Raw genomic sequence first — 21,400 nt, 5'->3', positions numbered from 1 at the left:
ACCCAAACTCAAGCATGGCCTGGTGACCAGGGTAAAGCAGGAGCTCCCACAGAGCTCTGTATACACGGCCATCAATCTGACAGCACCACATAGCTCACTTGTGTAAACACCAACTGGGAAGCGAGGTTGAATTCTGGCTAGCGGATCTTTCACTGAACGGAAATGATAACACAGATGCAAAATAGGTTTCCAATGCTGGTTGTTGGAGAGTTAGACCCAGCCTCGAAGCACTTAGTGATGAATTTGAATTCTGCCACGGGGATTCAGAATGTTAAGTCTCCCTCTCTCCTCCTTTCAGACAGCCCCCAGGAATATATGGCTCGTCTGAATTTTGGACTCTTGCCCAAATTTGTTTCCCCTGTGTCTCTTTCTTCTGAGCACCAGAACATTGTATCCACGGGAAGAGGGTGGGGGAAGGTCAGACTCACAGATATAAAAACACGAGCAGAGACAAAAAAAAACAACGGAGAGACAAACATATCTGAGTAGTTCTGTCTAGACCCAGAGACCAGCTCTCCACAAGGTAATGCAGTATTTTGACACACAGTTTCCTACAGTCACTGACAATCCCATTCCTCAAAAAAACAAAATCCCAAGGAGGAGAAGCGAAAGTGAGAATGGAAAACGGAATTCTGTACTCACCCGCAGAGACCCGGGAGAAACACCAGAAGATGGGAAAAAGGATCAGCAACATTCTGGGAGTGCAGCATCCCATCAGGGACTGGGAATGGGAGGCTCTGGGGGGGGGGGGGGGGGGGGACAACTCGTGCCTATGGACTGAAGAGAAATAAAACACAACACAGCAAGTTTATCGAGGCTCCATTTTCCTGTGAACGCTGAAATCTACTCATTTCCGGATTCCCAACTACAAAAGGAGAGGGGAGCTGATTGGTTATCGCCATAAAACTCCCCAATGAAGGGGATACCCAGGTCTGCTCCCCAGTTCCCAGGACGGTCAGTCACCGGGAGGGTGAGGGTCCGGGGGGGAGGGAATATAACCAGGGAGGTTGGAGATGTGACCTTCTGGATAGGAAGGGGGTGAGAATGATGATCTGAGAGACAGAGACAGAAAACATCAAACCTTTGTCAGCAAATAAACTTTCTCAATTTCAATTTCTGCGCCTCCAAATGTTCCCCACCTTTCCTATTGAAGGTGACAGGAAGCCGATCAGCATCTTATTTTTAACAAAAGCACAAATTACTGGAATAAAGTATTCCCGCTCAATTCAGACCGTCCCAGTTTCCTGACCCCGACTGTATTTAGTAGGTGTCTACCTGTCCAGTAAAACCCATGAAGACCAGTATGAATCCAGTATAAACAGCCCAGTTGGAGAGTCCCTGGTCTGCCTGCCCTGGCAGAAGCTGGTCAGCAGCTCTGGGTTGGTACTGGAGGGAACCTCAATCTCAATCATTCTGTTGGTCTGAAGTCTGGCACCAGCTGGTGTAGAAAATCCAGGGCAGAATGTGTCCGTGATCTCATTTTTTTTATTTACAGACAGCCCTTGGCACCCGGACCCCAACCCTCACCCCGACCCCTGACACCCCATCCTCATAGTTCTTCATTCTCCCAGTCTGACAGTTCCTCACTCCCCACCCCCTCACTCTGACTCCCCCACCCTCACAGCCCCTCACTCCCTAACTCCCCCACCCTCACAACCCTCACTCCCTAACTCCCCCACCCTCACAGCCTCTCACTCTCTACCTCCCCCACCCTCACAACCCTCAGTCCCTAACTCCCCCACCCTCATAGCCCCTCACTCTACCTCCCCCACCCTCACAACCCTCACTCCCTACCTCCCCCATCCTCACAGCCCTCACTCCCTAACTCCCCCACCCTCACAGCCCCTCACTCTCTACCTCCCCCACCCTCACAGCCCCTCACTCTCTGACTCCCCCACCCTCACAGCCCCTCTCTCCCTGACTCCCCTACCCTCACAGTCCCTCACTCTCTGATTCCCTCACCCCCACAGCCCCACACTCTCTAACCCCCCACACTCACAGCCCCTCACTCCCTGACTTCCCCACCCTCGCAGCCCCTCACTCTCTAACCCCCCCCACACTCACAAACCCTCACTCCCAAACTCCCCCACCCTCACAGCCCCTCACTCCCTGACTCCCCCACCCTCACAGCCCCACACTCTCCGACACCCCCACCCTCTCAGCCCCTCACTCCCTGACTTCCCCACCCTCGCAGCCCCTCACTCTCTAACCCCCCCACACTCACAGCCCCTCACTCCCTGACTCCCCACCCTCACAGCCCCTCTCTCCCTGATTCCCCCACCTGACTTACTCGAGAATCTGAAAGATGTCTGACCAGTGGATTGGTGGTTAGCACTGTTGCCTCACAGCGTCAGGGACTAGGGTTTGATTCCAGCCTCAGGCGACTGTATGGAGTTTGCACATTCGGCCCACAATTGCAGGCGTTTCCCCCAGGTGCTCCGGTTTCCTCCCACAATCCAAAGATGTGCAGGCCAGGTGAATTGGCCATGCTCAGTTGCCTGTAGTGTAGGGGAATGGTTCTGGATTCCTCTCCGGAGGGTCAGTGTGGACTTGTTGGGCCTTTTTCCATACTGTAGGGAACCTAATCTAAATTTCCACACTATTTGAGTGAGTGAGATACTTCACCCAGTTAAAAATTCATAGCCAGTTAGAGCTTAGAATCATAGAAAGCCTGCAGTGTTAAAAGCGGCCATTTGTCCCACCGAGTCAACACCGGCCCTCTTAAGAACATCCCACTCAGAGCCATACCCTGACCTATCCCTGTAACCTCCCATTTATTTTGGCCAATCCATTGACCTACATATCCCTGGTGATTATGGACAATTATAGCATGGTCAATGCACCTAACTTTCACATCTTTGGACTGTGGGAGGAAACCAGGGCACCCAGAGGAAACTCATACAGACATGGGGAGAACACGCAAACACCACACAGAAAGTTACCCGAGGCTGGAATCAAACCACCATACTTCTGCTCTGGAGCTGAAATAGCAGACACTGAGGGAGACGCAACCAAAATGTGGTCAGCAGAATCCATCTCTCTTGCAGTTAACTAATAAGTTTCCAAAACAGACAGATGAATGTGTAGGGGGAGGACACCACATCCTTGTTCACTGCACGAGAAGCCGGACTAACCAATACTTTCTGCCATCTAGACAAGACGATGGTGAGGGAGTTGCTTCACCTCATTGAAAAGCTGCAGTACAGTGCAGCAGGGACTGGACAGCACCTGAGAGAAGCAGAGCCCCAACAGATATGGGACAGGTCTTTACCAACCCCCTCCCAAAAGCAACAGGATAAGGCAAGTTACATCTCCTGGGGTTTAACCACCTCTCGCGCAGTGTGAGTGTTATCAACGCTGATTATTGGATAAAGTGGGAATTCACAATTTTGGGGGATAACGTAATGTCATGGATAGGGGAAAAAACCCAAAAAAATGCTGGAGAAACTCAGCAGGTCTGACAGCATCAGTGGAGAGAAAAACAGAATTAAGATATGAGTTCCATGGCGTCTTCCTCACAACTTGCAACCTTTCTCTATTTTTATTTCAGGTCGTCAGTATCTGCTTTTATTTTAACTTCTTGTTGGTCAGCAGAAAAGAGAGAGTATGTACCACCACTTTCCAGTGAATTGGAGTTCCACAGGGGTCTGTGCTGCGCCCTCAGCCTTTTAGAATTTATCTCAATGACTTAGATGAGGGGACAAAGCTAAATTTAGCTAAACATACAGATGACACAAAGATAGACAGGGAAGTGCGTTATGAAGAAGGTATAAAAATGACACAGATCAAAATAGTTAGGTTGAGTGAATTGTCACAAATCTGGCAGATATAGCTTAATACAGGAAAACGTAAAGTTGTTCACTTTGACAACAAGATTAAAAGAGCAGTATTATTTAGTTAGAGCAGATTCTAGGTGTTATAATGCATGAGTAACTAACATTGGTGTGCAGCATGTGATTAAGAAGACAAATGGGATGCTATCCCTTATTACAAGAGGAATTGAACATGGATATGCTTTAGTTATCCAGGGCATTAATGAGGCTGCATCTGGATTAATGTGTGCAGTCGTAGACTCCTTTGTTAAGGAAGGATGAAATGCATTGGACGTGACTCAGAGGAGGTTTATTGGATTGAGATTTGGAATGTGCAGGTTCTCTTATAGAACAATACAGCACAGAACAGGCCCTTCGGCCCACGATGTTGTGCCGAACATTTGTCCTAGCTTAAGCACCTATCCATGTACCTATCCAATTGCCACTTAAAGGTCACCAATGATTCTGACTCTGCCACTCCCACAGGCAGCGCATTCCATGCCCCCACCACTCTCTGGGTAAAGAACCTATCCCTGACATCCCCCCCATACCTTCCACCCTTCACCTTAAATTTATGTCCTCTTGCAACACTCGGGGAAAAAGTCTCTGACTGTCTATTCCCCTGATCATCTTATAAACCTCTATCATGTCACCCCTCATCCTTCGCCGTTCCAATGAGAAAAGACCTAGCACTCTCAACCTATCCTCGTACGACCTATTCTCCAGTCCAGGCAACATCCTGGTAAATCTCCTCTGCACCCTCTCCAAAGCTTCCACATCTTTCCTAAAGTGAGGCGACCAGAACTGCACACAGTACTCCAAATGGGGCCTTACCAAGGTCCTGTACAGCTGCAACATCACTTCACGACTCTTGAATTCAATCCCTCTGCTAATGAACGCTAACACACCATAGGCCTTCTTACAAGCTCTATCCACTGAGTGGCAACTTTCAAAGATCTATGAACATAGACCCCAAGATCCCTCTGCTCCTCCACCTTACTAAGAACCCTACTGTTAACCCTGTATCCCGCATTCTTATTTGTCCTTCCAAAATGGACAATGTCACACTTGACAGGGTTGAACTCCATCTGCCACTCCTCAGCCCAGCTCTGCATCATATCTAAGTCCCTTTGCAAACGACAACAGCCCTCCTCACTATCCACAACTCCACCAATCTTTGTATCGTCTGCAAATTTACTGACCCACCCTTCGACTCTCGCTTCCAAGTCATTAATAAAAATTACAAACAGCAGAGGACCCAGAACTGATCCCTGCGGAACTCCACTTGTAACTGGGCTCCAGGCTGAATATTTACCATCTACCACCACTCTCTGACTTCGACCGGTTAGCCAGTTCTCTATCCAACTGGCCAAATTTCCCACTATCCCATGCCTCCTGACTTTCCGCATAAGCCTACCGTGGGGAACCTTATCAAATGCCTTACTAAAATCCATGTACACTACATCCACTGCTCTACCCTTATCCACATGCTTGGTCACCTCCTCAAAGAATTCAATAAGTCTTGTAAGGCAACACCTACCCTTCACAAATCCGTGCTGGCTGTCCCTAATCAAGCAGTGTCTTTGCAGATACTCATAAATCCTATCCCTCAGTACCCTTTCCATTACTTTGCCTACCACCGAAGTAAGACTAACTGGCCTGTAATTCCCGGGGTTATCCCTATTCCCTTTTTTGAACAGGGGCACAACATTCGCCACTCTCTCCAGTCCCCTGGTACCACCCCCATTGACAGTGAAGACGAAAAGATCATTGCCAACAGCTCTGAAATTTCCTCTCTTGCTTCCCACATAATCCTAGGATATATCCCGTCAGGCCCGGGGGACTTGTCTATCCTCAAGTTTTTCAAAATGCCCAACACATCTTCCTTCCTAACAAGTATCTCCTCTAGCTTACCAGTCCGTTTCACACTCTCCTCTTCAACAATACGGTCCCTCTCATCTGTAAATACTGAAGAAAAGTACTTATTCAAGACCTCTCCTATCTCTTCCAACTCAATGCACAGTCTCCCACTACTGTCCTTGATCGGACCTACCCTCGTTCTCGTCATTCTCATGTTTCTCACATACGCATAAAAGGCCTTGGGATTATCCTTGATCCTATCCGCTAAAGATTTTTCATGCCCTCTCTTAGCTCTCCTAATCCCTTTCTTCAGCTCCCTCCTGGCTATCCTGTATCCCTCCAACGCTCTGTCTGAACCTTGTTTCCTCAACCTTATGTAAGCATCCTTCTTCCTCTTTACTAGACATTCAACCTCCCTCGTCAACCAAGGTTCCCTCACACGACCATCTCTTTCCTGTCTGACAGGTACATACATATCAAGGACACTTCGTATCTGTTCCTTGAAAAAGTTCCACATTTCAATGACATCCTTCCCTGACAGCCTGTGCTCCCAACTTATGCTCCTCAGATCCTGTCTTGCCTTCCCACAGTTGTAAAACCTAACCTGTTGCACGCACCTATCTCTCTCCATAACCAAGGTGAAAGTCACAGAATTATGGTCACCATCACCAAAATGCTCACCCACTAACAAGCCCATCACTTGTCCCGGTTCGTTACCAAGTACCAAATCCAATATGGCCTCCCCTCTGGTCGGACAATCTACATACTGAGTTAGAAAAGCTTCCTGGACACACTGCACAAACACCGTCCCCTCCAATCTACTTGATCTAAACAGCTTCCAATCAATATTTGGGAAGTTGAAATCGCCCATGGCTTCTGCACCTTTCCAAAATCTGTTTCTCCACATCTCTGCTGCTATTGGGGGGAAACACCCAACAAGGTGACTGCACCTTTCCTATTTCTGACTTCAGCCCATACTACCTCCAAAGGCAGATCCCCCTCGAACTGCCTTTCTGCAGCCATTATACCATTTCTAATTAGCAACGCCACACCCCCTCCTTTTTTACCACCCTCCCTAATCTTACTGAAACATCTGTAACCAGGAACCTCCAACAACCACTCCTGTCCCTCTTCTATCCACGTTTCTGTGATGGCCACAACATCGTAGTCCCAGGTACCGATCCACATCTTAAGTTCACCCACCTTATTTCTGATACTCCTTGCGTTGAAGTATACACACTTGAACCCATCTCTATGTCCGCAAGTATTTCCTGTCAGTGCTACCTTCTCCACAGCCTCCCTGCGTTCCTGGACATCCTGAAAAACAGCTAACCTACTTGCTGGACTACAAGTCCGGATCCCATCCCCCTGCCAAATTAGTTTAAACCCCCCCCCGAAGAGTGCTAGCAAGCCTACCCCCCAGGATATTGGCGCCCTTCTGGTTCAGGTGCAACCCGTCCTGCTTGTACAGGTCCCACCTTCCCCAGAATGCAGTCCAATTGTCCAAATACCCTGAAGCCCTCCCTCCTACACCATCCTTGCAGCCACATGTTCAACTGCACTCTCTCCCTATTCCTTGCCTCACTGTCATGTGGCACCGGCAACAACCCAGAGATGACGACTCTGTCCGTCCTAGCTTTTAGCTTCCAGCCAATATGCACCATGACTTCTGGCTGCACACCCTCCCCTTTAAGGATTCTGAAGACACGGTCCGAGGCATCTTGGACCCTGGCACCCAGGAGACAACAAACCATCCGAGAGTCTCGCCCATGTCCACAGAACCGCCTGTCCGTCCTCTAACTATAGAGTCTCCTATAACCAGTGCTCTCCTCCTCTCCCCCTTTCCCTTCTGAGTCTCAGAGCCGGACCTTGTGCCAGAGACCCGGTCACTACAGCTTACCCCTGCTAGGCCGTCCCCCCCAACAGTATCCAAAGCGGTATACTTATTGTTGAGGGGAATGACCACAGGGGATCTCTGCACTGCCTGCTTCCTCCCCTTCCCACCTCTAACTGTTACCCAGCTACCTCTGTTCTCTGATGTAACTATGTCCCTGTAGCTTCTATCTATCGCCCTCTCAGCCTCTCGAATAATCCTCAGTTCATCCAACTCCAGCTGCAGATCCCTAACGCGGTCTGTGAGGAGCTGGAGCTGGCTGCACTTCCTGCAGACGAAGTCGGCAGGACATCGGTGGTCACCCCTACCTCAAACATCCTGCAGGAGGAACACTCCACTGCCTGTGCTGCCATAACTCTACACTTAGTCAACCAAACAAGAACACTAAATAGCTTTATGAGAAAAGTTGACCAGACCAAGTTTGTTGACACTGATGTTTAGAAGAATGAGGGATGATTTATTGAATTTTATAAAATCTTGAACAGTCTTGATGTGGAAAGAATGCTTTCTCTTGTTGGTCAGTCCAGTACTAGGGGACACTGTTTTAAAACTCTCCTTTCAGGAGAGAGATCAGGAGATTTTTTTTCTCTCTCAGAGGCCTATGCAAATTTGAAGGTGATGGAGGCAGTGTCATTGAATATTTTTAAGGTAGAGGCAGGTAGACCCTTGTTAGGCAAATAGGGCAAAGTTATCAGGGTAGATGGGAACTTGTGGAAGTTGAAACACAAGCAGATCAGCCATGATCTTATTGAATGGTGGAACAGGCTCGAAGGGCTGAATGGCCTAATTCTGCTCCTGGTTTATCAGGACTGATGCACAAGAAACACAACTTAGAGAGGGAGTATCAATTTATACAACTTGGGAAGAGGGTGCGGAATGGTTGAAATGTGGTTGGCATGGAAATGCATCAGAGCTGAAAATGTGTTGCTGGAAAAGCACAGCAGGTCAGGCAGCATCCAAAGAGCAGGAGAATCAACATTTCAGGCATGAGCCCTTCTTCAGGAATGAGCCTGAAGAAGGGCTCATGCCCGAAATGTTGATTCTCCTGCTCTTTGGATGCTGCCTGACCTGCTGCGCTTTTCCAGCAACACATTTTCAGCTCTGATCTCCAGCATCTGCAGACCTCACTTTCTCCATGGAAATACAGCGGGACTGTTACGTCAGCCTCAGTTGGCTGATTGAACGAGAGCAGGAGGTAAGTTTTGTTCTGTTAGGGGCTTGACATGGGGAGGACAGCAAGTATTGGCATTCCCATAATCCCTTCCTCAATGAAAAAGGTGCGGTACTTCGCCAAATGCCTTTGTCTGTAAAGACCAGATTTGTGTACGTGAAAATATCAAGTTTCGAGCGTGCAAGTCTACCGGATAATCTTCAATTGGTTTCTGATGTAATTCTCAGCTGCGTAAGACCTGTTTAGTAAATATTGTCTAAGAGCAGTCTCATGTGTAAAGTTGGAGATGGTATACTGTGGCTTGTAAGCAGAGGCCGGTTGGGCACAATCAGTTTGTGGTCTGCTCAGGATGGTCAAAGGGATGAGTTGTTTGCTGCAGTCAAAGATATGTTGTGATGTGTGGCTGACACCATTCCCATCAAAACTCATTTACTATATTATAGGGTAGTCCCCGGGCTGCAAATGAGTTCTGATCTTGAGTTCGTTCACAGGTTTATTTCTGTGCAGGTCAGAACACAATGCAGCACAATATAGAACAGCCATTCATAAGTACAGGAAGTGTTCGTATCTTGGATCTTTAAGATTACACCGCTATGTGGGGTTGCATTTCTAAGTGTGAGAATTTGTAGGCCAGATGCTCATAAATTAGGGACTTCTGTGTGTTCTTATTTGTGTGCTCGGCGAGACCTTTTCCTGCCTCGACAGCAGCATCCCGTTGCTTCAGAATTCCATTTGTGTGGAAACTGCAAAGTCATAGTGTGAGATGACTGGCTCAGCTGCTCCGAAGTTTGGATCATTTCCTCTTTCCAGGGTAGTCTGAGGTATATAGGTCACCTCTCAGGGTTGAAAGTGGAAGTCACAGCCCCTTTCAGGAGTTTGTACAAAACACAGCAAAGGTTGATCTGATCAGCGAATCTATTCTTGTGCAAGATCATCTTGATAGGCCCTATCCCAGCATCAAACTCACCCGGTGAGCAGATGGATAGAGCTTTACTCACCAGTTTGCAGACAAGATTGAGCTTGTAGTGTATGGAGCTGTAGGAATCCCAATATGTGATTGAAAGGAGTAACAAATCCATGAGTAAATTTCTCAACAAACACTTTGAGCAAAGGGAACTTGTTTGACGGCTCCATCTTAACGGTAACTTTGAGCCTAGGGTGGTGTTTCATAAGTTCTTTCATGACATCATTTGGTAATGCAAGTGAATACAGCCCCAGTCTGTCACTAAACAGTGGTCTTTCACTCTTCTGTATGAACTATATGTTTGATCTTTCCTCATCATACACTTTTAATAAATCCAAAAAAATCATAACATTTAAAATCCTTTTTTGAAATCATGCAAATATGTGAATTGTGTTTATTTAGGGAAAATGTGAAAGTAATTTGTTGCTGTTGATGAGACTGTTTCATGTTGTATAGTCTGAATTATCATATGATGGGTTATATATTGCAAATTCCAGGGTTGCTGTATATACTGATGACCAGAAAGTGTTCTGTTTAGTATAGAACATAGAAAAATACAGCAGTACAGTCCCTTTGGCCCTCAATGTCGCGCCGACCGAAGCCTACCTAACCTACACTAGCCCAATAACCTCCATATGCTTATCCAATGCCCGCTTGAATGACCATAAAGAGGGAGAGTCCACCACTGCTACTGGCAGGGCATTCCATGAACTCACAACCCGCTGAGTAAAGAATCTATCCCTAACATCTGTCCTATACCAACCTCACCTTAATTTAAAGCTGTGTCCCCTAGTAACAGCTGACTCCATGTGCGGAAAAAGGTTCTCACTGTCAACCCTATCTAAACCCCTAATCATCTTGTACATCTCAATCAAATCTCCCCTAAACCTTCTTTTCTCCAATGAGAACAGCCCAAAGTGCCTCAGCCTTTCCTCATACAATCTTTCTACCATACCAGGCAACATCCTGGTAAACCTCCTCTGCACTCGTTCCAATGCCTCCACATCCTTCCTATAGTATGGCGACCAAAACTGCACACAATACTCCAGATGAGGCCGCACCAGAGTCTTATACAACTGCAACATGACCTCAGGACTCCGGAACTCAATTCCTCTACCAATAAAGCCCAGTACGCCATATGCCTTCGTCACAGCACTATTTACCTGGGTGGCAGATCATTTATCATTTTCAGTCACACTCTGATATGTAAGGATTGGAAGAGTAATAATTGGTAATCAGCATGGAGAAAGTGTCAGACTAAAAGCCTGTCAGTCACTTAGTAACAAAATAGCAATGTATATGTAATTCAGTAAGGTGAGACATCCATCAGTTAGTAACTTACTCTCCATGCAGATTTGTACGGGTATCTAAGAGTTGTTAGAGATGATGCCAAGGCAGATTAAATAATACTTTATTGGCATGCAGGTTATCGTTGATTAAAATTAAATTAAATACAATTTCAAAGTAAATCACTTGATAAAGTACAGATGACTAGGGACTAGAAACAATTGCTGCAAGGCTATAGAAAATGATTTCAACTCAATCAGAGCTGGTCAGCAGAAACTCAAAAATCTATTTTTTACCGAATTAAACTCCCAAACGATTGCAACAAGAATCTAGGCTACATTTCAGACAATTTGCTTTGTTCAATAATTTAAAATTTTAGCAACACAATAACATTGCCAGGAACCACATTTGTCTTCATAACTGAGTAACATCATTTTAAAATAATTCCCTTTTTAAGTACTTGATGAAAATATCTGAAACCAGAAAATTGTAATATAATGTATAAGAATAAGCTAGTCAAAATGTTAATGTTGTGCATTCTGATATGAGCCACCTGTTGCAGTTCCTGTTGGTTTCTGACATTACTGATATACAATGACCTTAAACTGTCCATGTCTCCAACTTTAAAATAACACAGAATTAAAAACAGAAAACAATGCACAACAGGCCAGTCAGTATTTGAAAAGAGAACATGGGAGTGAATCTTTTAGATTGAGATCCACCACAGTCAAAAATGAAAAAAGTTAATCCTACTTTTTCTGCCTTTTGTTCTCTTGCCAAGTTTGATTGTTTTATTTTGGATTTATCATTACTATTTCTTTCTACCTAACTGATCCTGAGCAGTTAACTCCCTCTCCTACAGAACTTACAAAAACCAATTGTTTACTACTTGAAAGGGATCATTTACAGGGCTATGGGGTAGGGGAAGGCCTGGAACTAAACAGATAAATCTTCAAACAGCCAGTACAGACTGAACAGCCTCCTCTTTTGCCTCATCAGCACATAATGGGTTTGAGGAACATATTTTTCTCCTCACGTGATTGATAACTTCCTGCAGAATATCCAGTGCAAGGGAGGAACTCATTCATCACTTGTGCTGCACACATTGGTAATAACTCATCAAAACTCTCAGAGAGTAGTAGGGGCGTGGAATGCACTGCTTGCAACAGTCGTAGACTTGCTAAGTTTAAGGGCATTTAAATGGTCATTGGATAAACATATGGATGAGAATGGAATAGTGTAGGATGGATGGGCTCCAGATTGGTTCCACAGGTCGGCGCAACATCAAGGGCCGAAGGGCCTGTGCTGCGCTGTAATGCTCTATGTTCCAAAACTATCTTTATCCTTTACATGCAGGATCACAGTTATTTCTCCAACTATGATGTAGTACCTCTTATGTTGCACAATTTCCAGTCTAGATCTTATTCTGATGACTTTTCCTTTCACTGTTTGAAACCCGGCTTTCCAATTCAATATTTGTGAATAGCTTCTCTTGAATGTGGTACCCCGGTGGCTCAGTGGTTAGCACTTTTGTGTCACAGTGACAGGGACTCAGGTTTAATTCTATCCTCGGGCGACTGTCTGTGTGGAGTTTGCACATTCTCCCCGTGTCTGTGTGGGTTTGTTCCGTGTGCTCTGATTTCCTCCCATAATCCAAACACGTGCAGGTTCAGTGGATTGGCCATGCTGAATTACCCACAGCATCGAGGGAGATGTTGGCTCGGTGGGTTAGCCATGACAAATACAGGGTCACAGGGATAAGAGGGGTGTGGGTCTGTGTGGGGTGCTGTTCAGAGGTGTGGTCTTGATACACAATGGGCCAAATGGCCAGCTTCCACGCTAGGGTGATCCTATGAAATGCATTTATAAATACAATCAGACCTTCCTTTCCCTTGTGAATGCAGCTTGCCATCCACATTGATTTCAATTTCTACGCCCTGGCAATTATTTTCAGTTCCTCCAAACTCTGGGGTACACAGACTAGTGTTGGGTTGTAATGGGGATCTTTCTCAATGTGGATTGCACGGCCTCAATAAACTCTGCATTGCCTCTTGTTCCTCACTGGTGGGTAAGAATTCAGTTACATTGCTACCTAGATGATATTTCACTGTGTTTCCATCAGAAACATTGCTTGCAGGATTTAATTTGTCTGTTTCTGAGGGATTCTCTTCTTCATTTGTGGCTTTATTCCCTTCTTCCAGGCCACGTGGATATTTGGACTCTCTCTGTAAGGGCTGTGTTTTGAGCTGGGGCTCAGATTTGCTCATCAGCTTCAGTTCCACATTCTTATCCATGACTTCCTGCTGATGGAGGGTGGGCCCGGTCTCCAGAAAGGGCTGAGCTGGAATTCATGAAAATATTAAACCGCATTATAACTGAGAAAAAATGTAAATGTGCCTATTAACAGGCCAGTAACAGTAATGTTGAATCATAACATTTCAATGTCATTTTCCAGAATTTAAATAGAATAGCTGTTGTAGATTTCCTCTTTAATTTTCTATTGACAACAATATAGAGCTTTGATTACAAACCTTTCTGAACTACACATTGCCCCTATGAGAGAGGGAGTAGGACTGAGACAGACAGTGGGATAAAACAAAGTAAAACAGTAAGAGAGGGAGCTTCACTCTGTGTGTCGAGTGGGTCAGAAGAAAAGTGAAGAGTGGGGTCATCGGGAGACAGGATTGCTCAGTGAGTACTTTGCTCTTTTGTTTGGAATTGTGACATTTACTGTGTAATCATAAGGTTTTATTAATATTGGTAACATTTACTAACGGTAATGAAATTCACAGGGAGTAGTGGATTTTAATAATTTAACATGAATGAAGAGAAAATAATACATTAATGAACAGATAACAAAGATGGCAGGGCAGGTGATGCTACTGCAGAATTGCTCCTGAATGTTGGTGTGATCAGGACAAACCCATCTCAGTAATTGTCTGTGCCTGAGAACCATTGAAATGTTACAGCACAGAAGGCTGCCATTCAGCCCATTAGCCCATGCTGATCCAAAGATACCCGATTTCCTTCCTAATCTCATTTTCCTAAACACAGCCCAGAATTCTTGCAGCTTGCAGCTTACAGCTTACAGAAGGAGCAGATCTAGGTACATTTTAAAAGTGGTAAGGGTCTCTACCTCCACCACTAACACAGGTGGTGAATTCCAGATACCCACCATCTTCCATGTGAAAAGATTTTTCTTCTCACATCCCTTCCAACCTTTCTGCCACTTAGCTTGGATCTATGACCCTGAATTTTTAATCCCCCTGTCAAGGGAAACAGATTCTTCCTGTCGACTCTATCTCTACCTCACACTATTGTGTATCTCTCAATCATGTCACCCGTCAGCTTTCTCAGGTCCAAGGAAAACCTCCCCAATCTCTCCAATCCCTCCTCATGGCTACGTTTCTACTGCCCTGGCAACTTTCTAGTAAATCTCCTCTGCACTCTCTCCAGAGTAATTACTTCCTACCTCTGATGTGGTCACCAGAAATGCACTCAATACCCCAGTAGACCCACCAATGTCTGATTCATTTTCATCATTTATCACCATTTTTGTATTCTCTCCATCTGCCAGTGGAAGACACCATTCCATATGCCTTCTTTCCAGCCATATCTACTTGCACACCAAGATCTTCTACTTCATCCACCCCGTTCAGTATATTCCCGTTTATTGTGTGTTCCCATTTACTGTTTGATCTCCGTCAATGTATTGCCTCACACTTATCAGGGTTGAACTCTATCTGCCACTTCCTTGCCCACTTCACCAACCTATCTATATCATTTTGGAGCTTACAGCTAATCTCTAAACTATCCATTAAATGGCTAGTTTTTGTGTTTTCAGATTTCCCAGTTGTATCCCCATCCACATTCAATTCCAAATCGTTAATGTATCAATCCAACGGCAGGGGATCCTAACGCCGAGTGCTTCAGAGTACCCACTGGAAACAGCTTTCCATTCACGAAGGCAGCCACCAACATTACCCTTTGTTTCCTGTTACTGAGCTAACTTTAATCCAATTCAACCTTGTATCCCATGGGCTTTTAATTTTTGCCCAATTGGAATCTTGTTAAAGGCCTCACTTAAATCAACGCAAGCAACACCAATGACTACCCTCATCGATCCTCTTTGTCACTTCCATCGAACTTGTCACTTCCTCAAAGAATTCAATCACATTTGAAAGACATGACCTTCCCTTACCACAGCCACGTTGACTATCCCTGGCTCGTCCATGTTTTTCTAAGTAACAGTTTATGCTATCTTTCAGGATTGATTCTAACAAGCTGCTCACAGCTGAATGAAGACTAACAGGCCTATAATTGTTTAGCATTTCTTTTGTACTCATTTTAAATAATGAAATTAGATTTGCATTCCTCCAATCGCAGAGCATTACAGCACGGAAACCGACTCTTCAGTACAACGCAGCCATGTTGAGTAAGTTTCCCAAAATATACATCGAGGAGACAAAATGCAATAAAACATTACCAGGCTAATTCCTGGGATGGAAGTACTGCTCTAGGAGGTCAAGTTCAGCAGATTGGCCCTTTACTCTCTTGAGTTTGGAAGAAGCCGAGTTGATCTAATTCAAACACAGCACATTCTTACAGCCTTCAACAGGGTAAAGGGAGTTAGAAATTAAGGAGTGTGGAACTCGGCCTCAGAGTAAGGGGAAGCTCATTGAGGACTGAGATGGTGGAGACTTCTTTCACTCAGAGCCTGGTGATTCCTTGGAATTCACTGTCCCAGAGGCTGGGGATACTCAATTGCTGAGTTTGCTGAGACTAAGATCAATAATGTTTGCCATATCAAAAAGCATCAAGGGATATGGGGATAGAGTCTAGAGTGTGGCGTTGGGAAAGCACAGCAGGTCAGGCAGCATCCGAGGAACAGGAGAATCGACATTTTGGGCATAAGCCCTTCATCAGGAAATAGTGCAGGAACATGGTGTAGATGATCAGCCATGGAATGGTGGAGGTGGTGTGTGAGCTGGCTTCCTGTTGTTCCTGTTTGTTACATCCTTAATCAATCTCCAAACTCACTCTCTAGATGACCAATGCTCACTATACTTTCGCTATTTTCCTCTGTAAATATTTATAAATACCCCTATTGATTCTTTATTTCTAACTAGCATACTCTATTTTCCCTCATTAATCTGTTAGAAATTATTTGCAGTCCTTTACAATCTATCCAATCTTCTGATACGCCACCCATATCTATGGAACTGGGCGCATTTTGTTTCAATTTCGACTGCACTTAACTTCCTTCAATTAGCCACAAATGGCCCATTCTTCCCTTAAATCGTACCTTCCAATGAGAAAGGGTCTTAGTATTCGGAAATATCTTGAATGGTTGCCACTGCATTTCCATTGACCTATCACTGAATCTAATTTCCCTGTCTTTGTGCCCTCATAATGGCCCTTATTTAAGTTGATTTCAGCCCTGGTGTAGATGGTAACATATTATTAAGCATGAATAGGGGATTGATTACCTAACAGGAAAGATAGAGTACACAATTGTATAATTTTCAGGTTGGCAAGATGTGAGGAGTGGGGTGTCACAGTGATCAATGCAGGGGCTCAATCATTTACAATTTATACCATTGATTTGGTTTAAGGAACTAAAAATATGGTAACTAAATTGGCTGCTGATGATTAAAAAATGCAGGAAAATAAGACAGAGGAGTCTGCAGAGTGATATAAATAGACTGAGAGATTGGGCAAAAATATAGCAGCTGGAGTATACCATGGGAAAATAGGTCCTTGTCCACTTTGACAGGGAGAACAGGAAGCAGCGTTTTATTTAAATAGAGGCAGATTGCAGTATTTGAAGTGTAGAGAGTTCTCAGTGTTCTCTCACATGATTCACAGAAAGTTAGCATGCAGGTACATCAAGTGATTAGGATGGCTAATGAAATGTAGTTTACTGAGAGGAAATATAAAAGTAGGAATGTTGTGCTACAGTGTCGAAGCTATTGGCTCGACAGCATCTGTAGGACCATGCACAGGTCTGATCGCCTCATGTAAGATAAAGATATAGATGTATCAGAAGCTGTTCTGAGAAGGGGTTGCTAGATTACCTTCTGAGGAATGTTGGACAGGTTGGGCCTGTATTCATTCTAGTTTAGAAGTAGTGGATAGTGTGGATGCTGAAAGAATGTTTCCTCTTGAGGGAGAGACTAAAATCATTGGATACTTAGTTTAAAAATGAGGAATCTTCCATTTCAGTGAACAGGAGAATTTCTTTTCTCTCAGATGATGGTGAGTCTTTAGAACTCTACCCCAGAAAGTAATGAATGCAGAGTTATTGAAAACATTTAAGATAGAGTCAATTTATTTTTGACCAACAGGGAGTTATTGGGAGTAGGTTTGGAATTGAGGACACAGTCAGATTAGCCCAATGACATACTGCTGCGCCTGTGTCTTTTGTTTATAAAATGGAGGTAAGACTAATGCACTATTTGGATTTGCTAAAGGCCTTTGATAATTTTTCACATGGATGCTTCATGACTAAGGCCAGTAGACGTGAAGTGAAAGGAGGCGTAGCAGAGTTAATAATATCGAACCACAATCTGTCTGAATGTTTAGGCTGTTGAGAACACTTGGCTCATTGTTCATACAGTTTAATTTAACTTGTCGTTTCAGACATATAATTTTTCAGTTTCAGATTAAAGATTTTAATAGTAGCATCAAGCTGACAACGTGAATGAAGTAAATATAATTTAAACAAACTTGCAGTAAGTTACACTAAACGTTAACTGGAATCTTTCTTGCAAGGTCAGAATAAAATGTGTCAACAACATATAAATGAAGAGACTATCATCATGCCTTAGTTGTAGCTGAAGGGTCTCCGTGGGGCGGCACGGTGGCACAGTGGTTAGCACTGCTGCCTCACAGCGCCAGGGACCTGGGTTCAATTCCCGCCTCAGGCGACTGACTGTGTGGAGTTTGCACATTGTCTGCGTGGGTTTCCTCCGGGTGCTCCGGTTTCCTCCCACAGTCACAAAGATGTGCGGGTCAGGTGAATTGGCCATGCTAAATTGCCCGTAGTGTTAGGTAAGGGGTAAATGTAGGGGTATGGGTGGGTTGCGCTTCGGCGGGTCGGTGTGGACTTGTTGGGCCGAAGGGCCTGTTTCCATACTGTAAGTAATCTAATCTAATCTGCATATTGTAAATGAAAGATGTAATTAATATAGGAAACTTGCAGACAAATTGAAGCTGAGAAATGTTTTGCAAGCACTAGCTGATGTCTGGTATTCCTCCTCGAGTCAACCATAGCCTACTTGACTTGTTCTCCTTCCTCCCTGGTTACTCACTGACCACCACCAGCAGTCTCCATGCTCAGCAGCCCCCGGTACCATCCCTCCTTTAAGCCGGTGAGGGAATTAAACAACAATCATTGTGGAGAAGCTCATGCAGTCCAGCTAATGGGCCCTATGCCTCTCACCTCATTGGAAAAGACATGTTGCGGTTGGTTAAGTCCTTTCTTGGTATGAAACGGAGAACCTCACACTTGCTTAAATAAAAATTCATCTGCCACAGCTTTGCCCAATCACCGAATCTATCAATATCATGATGCAATTTTATGCTGTGGTCAACACTATCTACAATAATGCCCAATTGTGTGTCATCCACAAATGTAAATATTTGACTTTTAATGGCAAGTGGTTTATCGTTATTGTGAATAAATGAGACTCCAACAGAGCTCCCTGCAGGACACCACTTTGAATACTTGTCCATTACTCCAACCCTCTATTTCCAGCCACTCAACCAATTTCCAATCCATGTCAGTAATTTGCCTTCAATTCAATGGATTTCTACCTTGGGTAATAATCCTTTCCACATTCGCGAACATATCCTCTTCCTCTCTCTCCCTCTCAAGTATGCAGATGACCCTTCTTTGAATAATCATCTGTAATTATATTGTTAGGAAGGTGTAGAGGCGAACTGTACCTCTAAGAGAGTTGAAAAGCCAGCAAGCACTGACAAAGCACAAAGTTCTGAACACGGTAACAATGTAACACTAGGTTGAAACAAATAGCAGCAGATGGTTTGCCATGAAACAAAAACAGACTCAAATTCAGCCAATCGGTTTAAACTATGCCCCAAGTTACCGAAATCCAATCAAATTTAGTACCTTGATAATATTAAAACCAATGAAACAATCTGATGTTTTGGGTTTAAAACCAGACATTTTTGAACAGTTAGAGGGATAAATGCCAAAGACCAACAAATGCAGACTACTAGCTGAAGAGCTCTCTGAAAGGTACCTGTCTGTGGGAGTGTATGCAGCTGACTGGTTTTGAAACGTGGTTACTTTCTTTTTTGTAAATCATAATCCTTTTTTTAATTGGACTAGTATTGTAGAGTGGGAGGTAAAAGAGTTGTCAATAGTTATTAGTTTTAATATTCTCTGTAAGACTTAAAGAACAATGACTTTGAGGATAATTCTTTGCCTCTCGAATTTTAACAGATTATAGCACAGTGTGAATCTTTTCTGTGTTGCTGGTTTAAGTTAGCAGAGGGGTTTACCCCATGTTGCAACAGTATCTTCCCAGGGGTTTGAGGGCTTTTAGAGGCAAAACACACATGCAATGAAACTCACTTAGAGAAAATACTTAAAATTAAGGAAGAAAAGAAATACAAGGAATTAATAAACTTGAAGAATGTGAACTTAATTGGCAAATGGATTTCAACATAGATATGCGTAACAGAGTGAAACTGGGTAAGAGGAATAAGGAAACCATTTACAGTTTGGATAATAAGGGCCAAATCAGGTAGAGGAACATTTTTCATTAGATGTTGCCACACAGTTTAATATGGTGTTAAAATGGCCATGTACTCAAGTTCATTTCAAAAGGAATAGAATTAAAGCCTCATTCCATATTCTACAGATTGACAATCCTTTGTCTGAAATCCCGAAATCCAAAAAGCTCTGAAATCCAAAGTTTTTTCCTGAACTTGTTTTCTCATTATCGACGTTGTTTGGTGTGCAAACAGTTAACACAACACCAGACCCACTCGACCCACATCACTCAGGCATAGTGTAGCAGCACAGCCCAGCATAGGCAGGCGTCAATTCTCTCTCTGTGTTCATAGTCATCACACATGTGTCTGCTGTTCGGTAAATTTTTTTATTTTTACTATGAAAATGTCATTTAATCCTTTATCCAAAAAATTCTGAAATCCGAAACACAGCTGGTCCAGAGGGTTTCGGATAAAGGATTGTCTGCCTGGAATTGTTAAATTCAACGTCTGTATGTGCAAGTCAGTAAAACCAAGAACAGTTAAAAGAATGGTAACAAGAAAAGACCGAAGTTCACTAGAGCAACTATCGAAGTGAAACATGTCCACTGCTTTACAGACAGTCGGAAGTGATCAGTGCGAATAATCAATAATTGACAGGAACTCTGAGACACACATACACCCACCTTTGATGCCTGGACGTTTTGCCACATGGAATTTTGTTTACCCCTTTGTATGTTCCTTTCCACCCATAACATCTGTGTCACATGCTTTGCTTTTATTCTGGGTACTAATCAGGAATGGGGGTGGATCTATTTAGTCTGGGTACTAATTAGGAATGGGGGTGGATCTATTTAGTTATTTTTAAACAAAGTTTTCATCATATCGTACCAAATTATAATTTTTTTTCTTGCATTTTATAAAAGTTGTTACAATAAATAGAGATATTTTAGTATTAATGACAAAAACTGTTGAGAATTGAGTTTCTCCTGTGTAGCAGTCACATTGGCTCGATGATCCTTTTCCTGGTTCCGCTGGGATGCCATCCAGTTCCTGATGGCCTGTGGGACATGCAGCATGATAATCAATGTAGCTGCCCCCAACTGGGTCTTAAAATAATCCCAGCAATCGGAATGCAGCAGGATGCTGAGCCTTCACTGTGCTCACTCAATGGCAAGTTTATTCTGTCCTCGGTAGGGAAAACAAAATTACACCCAATACTCCAGAACTGCAGCTCTCCAATTGTATCAGCATTTCCTTACCCCTGTTATCAAATCCCCTTGCAATAAAGACCAACACACCATCGATGTTTGCTTTGATTATACATTTCACATCGCCATATTACACACGGTCAATTGACTCACTCTGTCCTCACAATTCCACATTACCCCCCACTCTCTCTCTCTCTCTCTCTCTCTCTGAGTCTTACCTCTCCATGGCTGTTTCCAGATAAGTATTCCAATTATCCCGACAAGAACAGATAATGCACTGATTGTTGACCCGGTTAAGATTCCGAGATGAAGGTATCCCACACTATTTTTTGGAATTTCTGAAACATAATTGAATAATATCAGGATTGTTTCTCTGATCTACAATATATTTTCAGTGTTCTGTTGGTCTAGTTTGATCCAGGAAGATGTTATACAACCTCAGGATCAACATGACTGATA

General features: G+C 44.0%; 1 protein-coding gene across 1 annotated transcript in view; it reads right to left on the bottom strand.

The window, feature by feature from the left end:
- The window catches only part of LOC132832638 (uncharacterized), a 68,182-nt gene that overhangs the window by 22,531 nt on the left and 24,251 nt on the right, over nucleotides 1-21,400 (bottom strand). Inside the window, exons 5-7 of the mRNA XM_060850719.1 lie at nucleotides 21,160-21,279; nucleotides 13,012-13,329; nucleotides 643-777 (exon numbers count right to left, since the gene is read on the bottom strand). Coding sequence (XP_060706702.1) covers nucleotides 643-777; nucleotides 13,012-13,329; nucleotides 21,160-21,279 — 573 coding nt within the window. The remainder of the gene's footprint in view (nucleotides 1-642; nucleotides 778-13,011; nucleotides 13,330-21,159; nucleotides 21,280-21,400) is intronic.

Source organism: Hemiscyllium ocellatum, chromosome 35 (assembly GCF_020745735.1).
Source record: "Hemiscyllium ocellatum isolate sHemOce1 chromosome 35, sHemOce1.pat.X.cur, whole genome shotgun sequence".
NCBI classification, from domain to species: domain Eukaryota; kingdom Metazoa; phylum Chordata; class Chondrichthyes; order Orectolobiformes; family Hemiscylliidae; genus Hemiscyllium; species Hemiscyllium ocellatum.
Note: the sequence above shows the minus strand (reverse complement) of the source record. Positions and strands in the feature narration are given on the sequence as shown.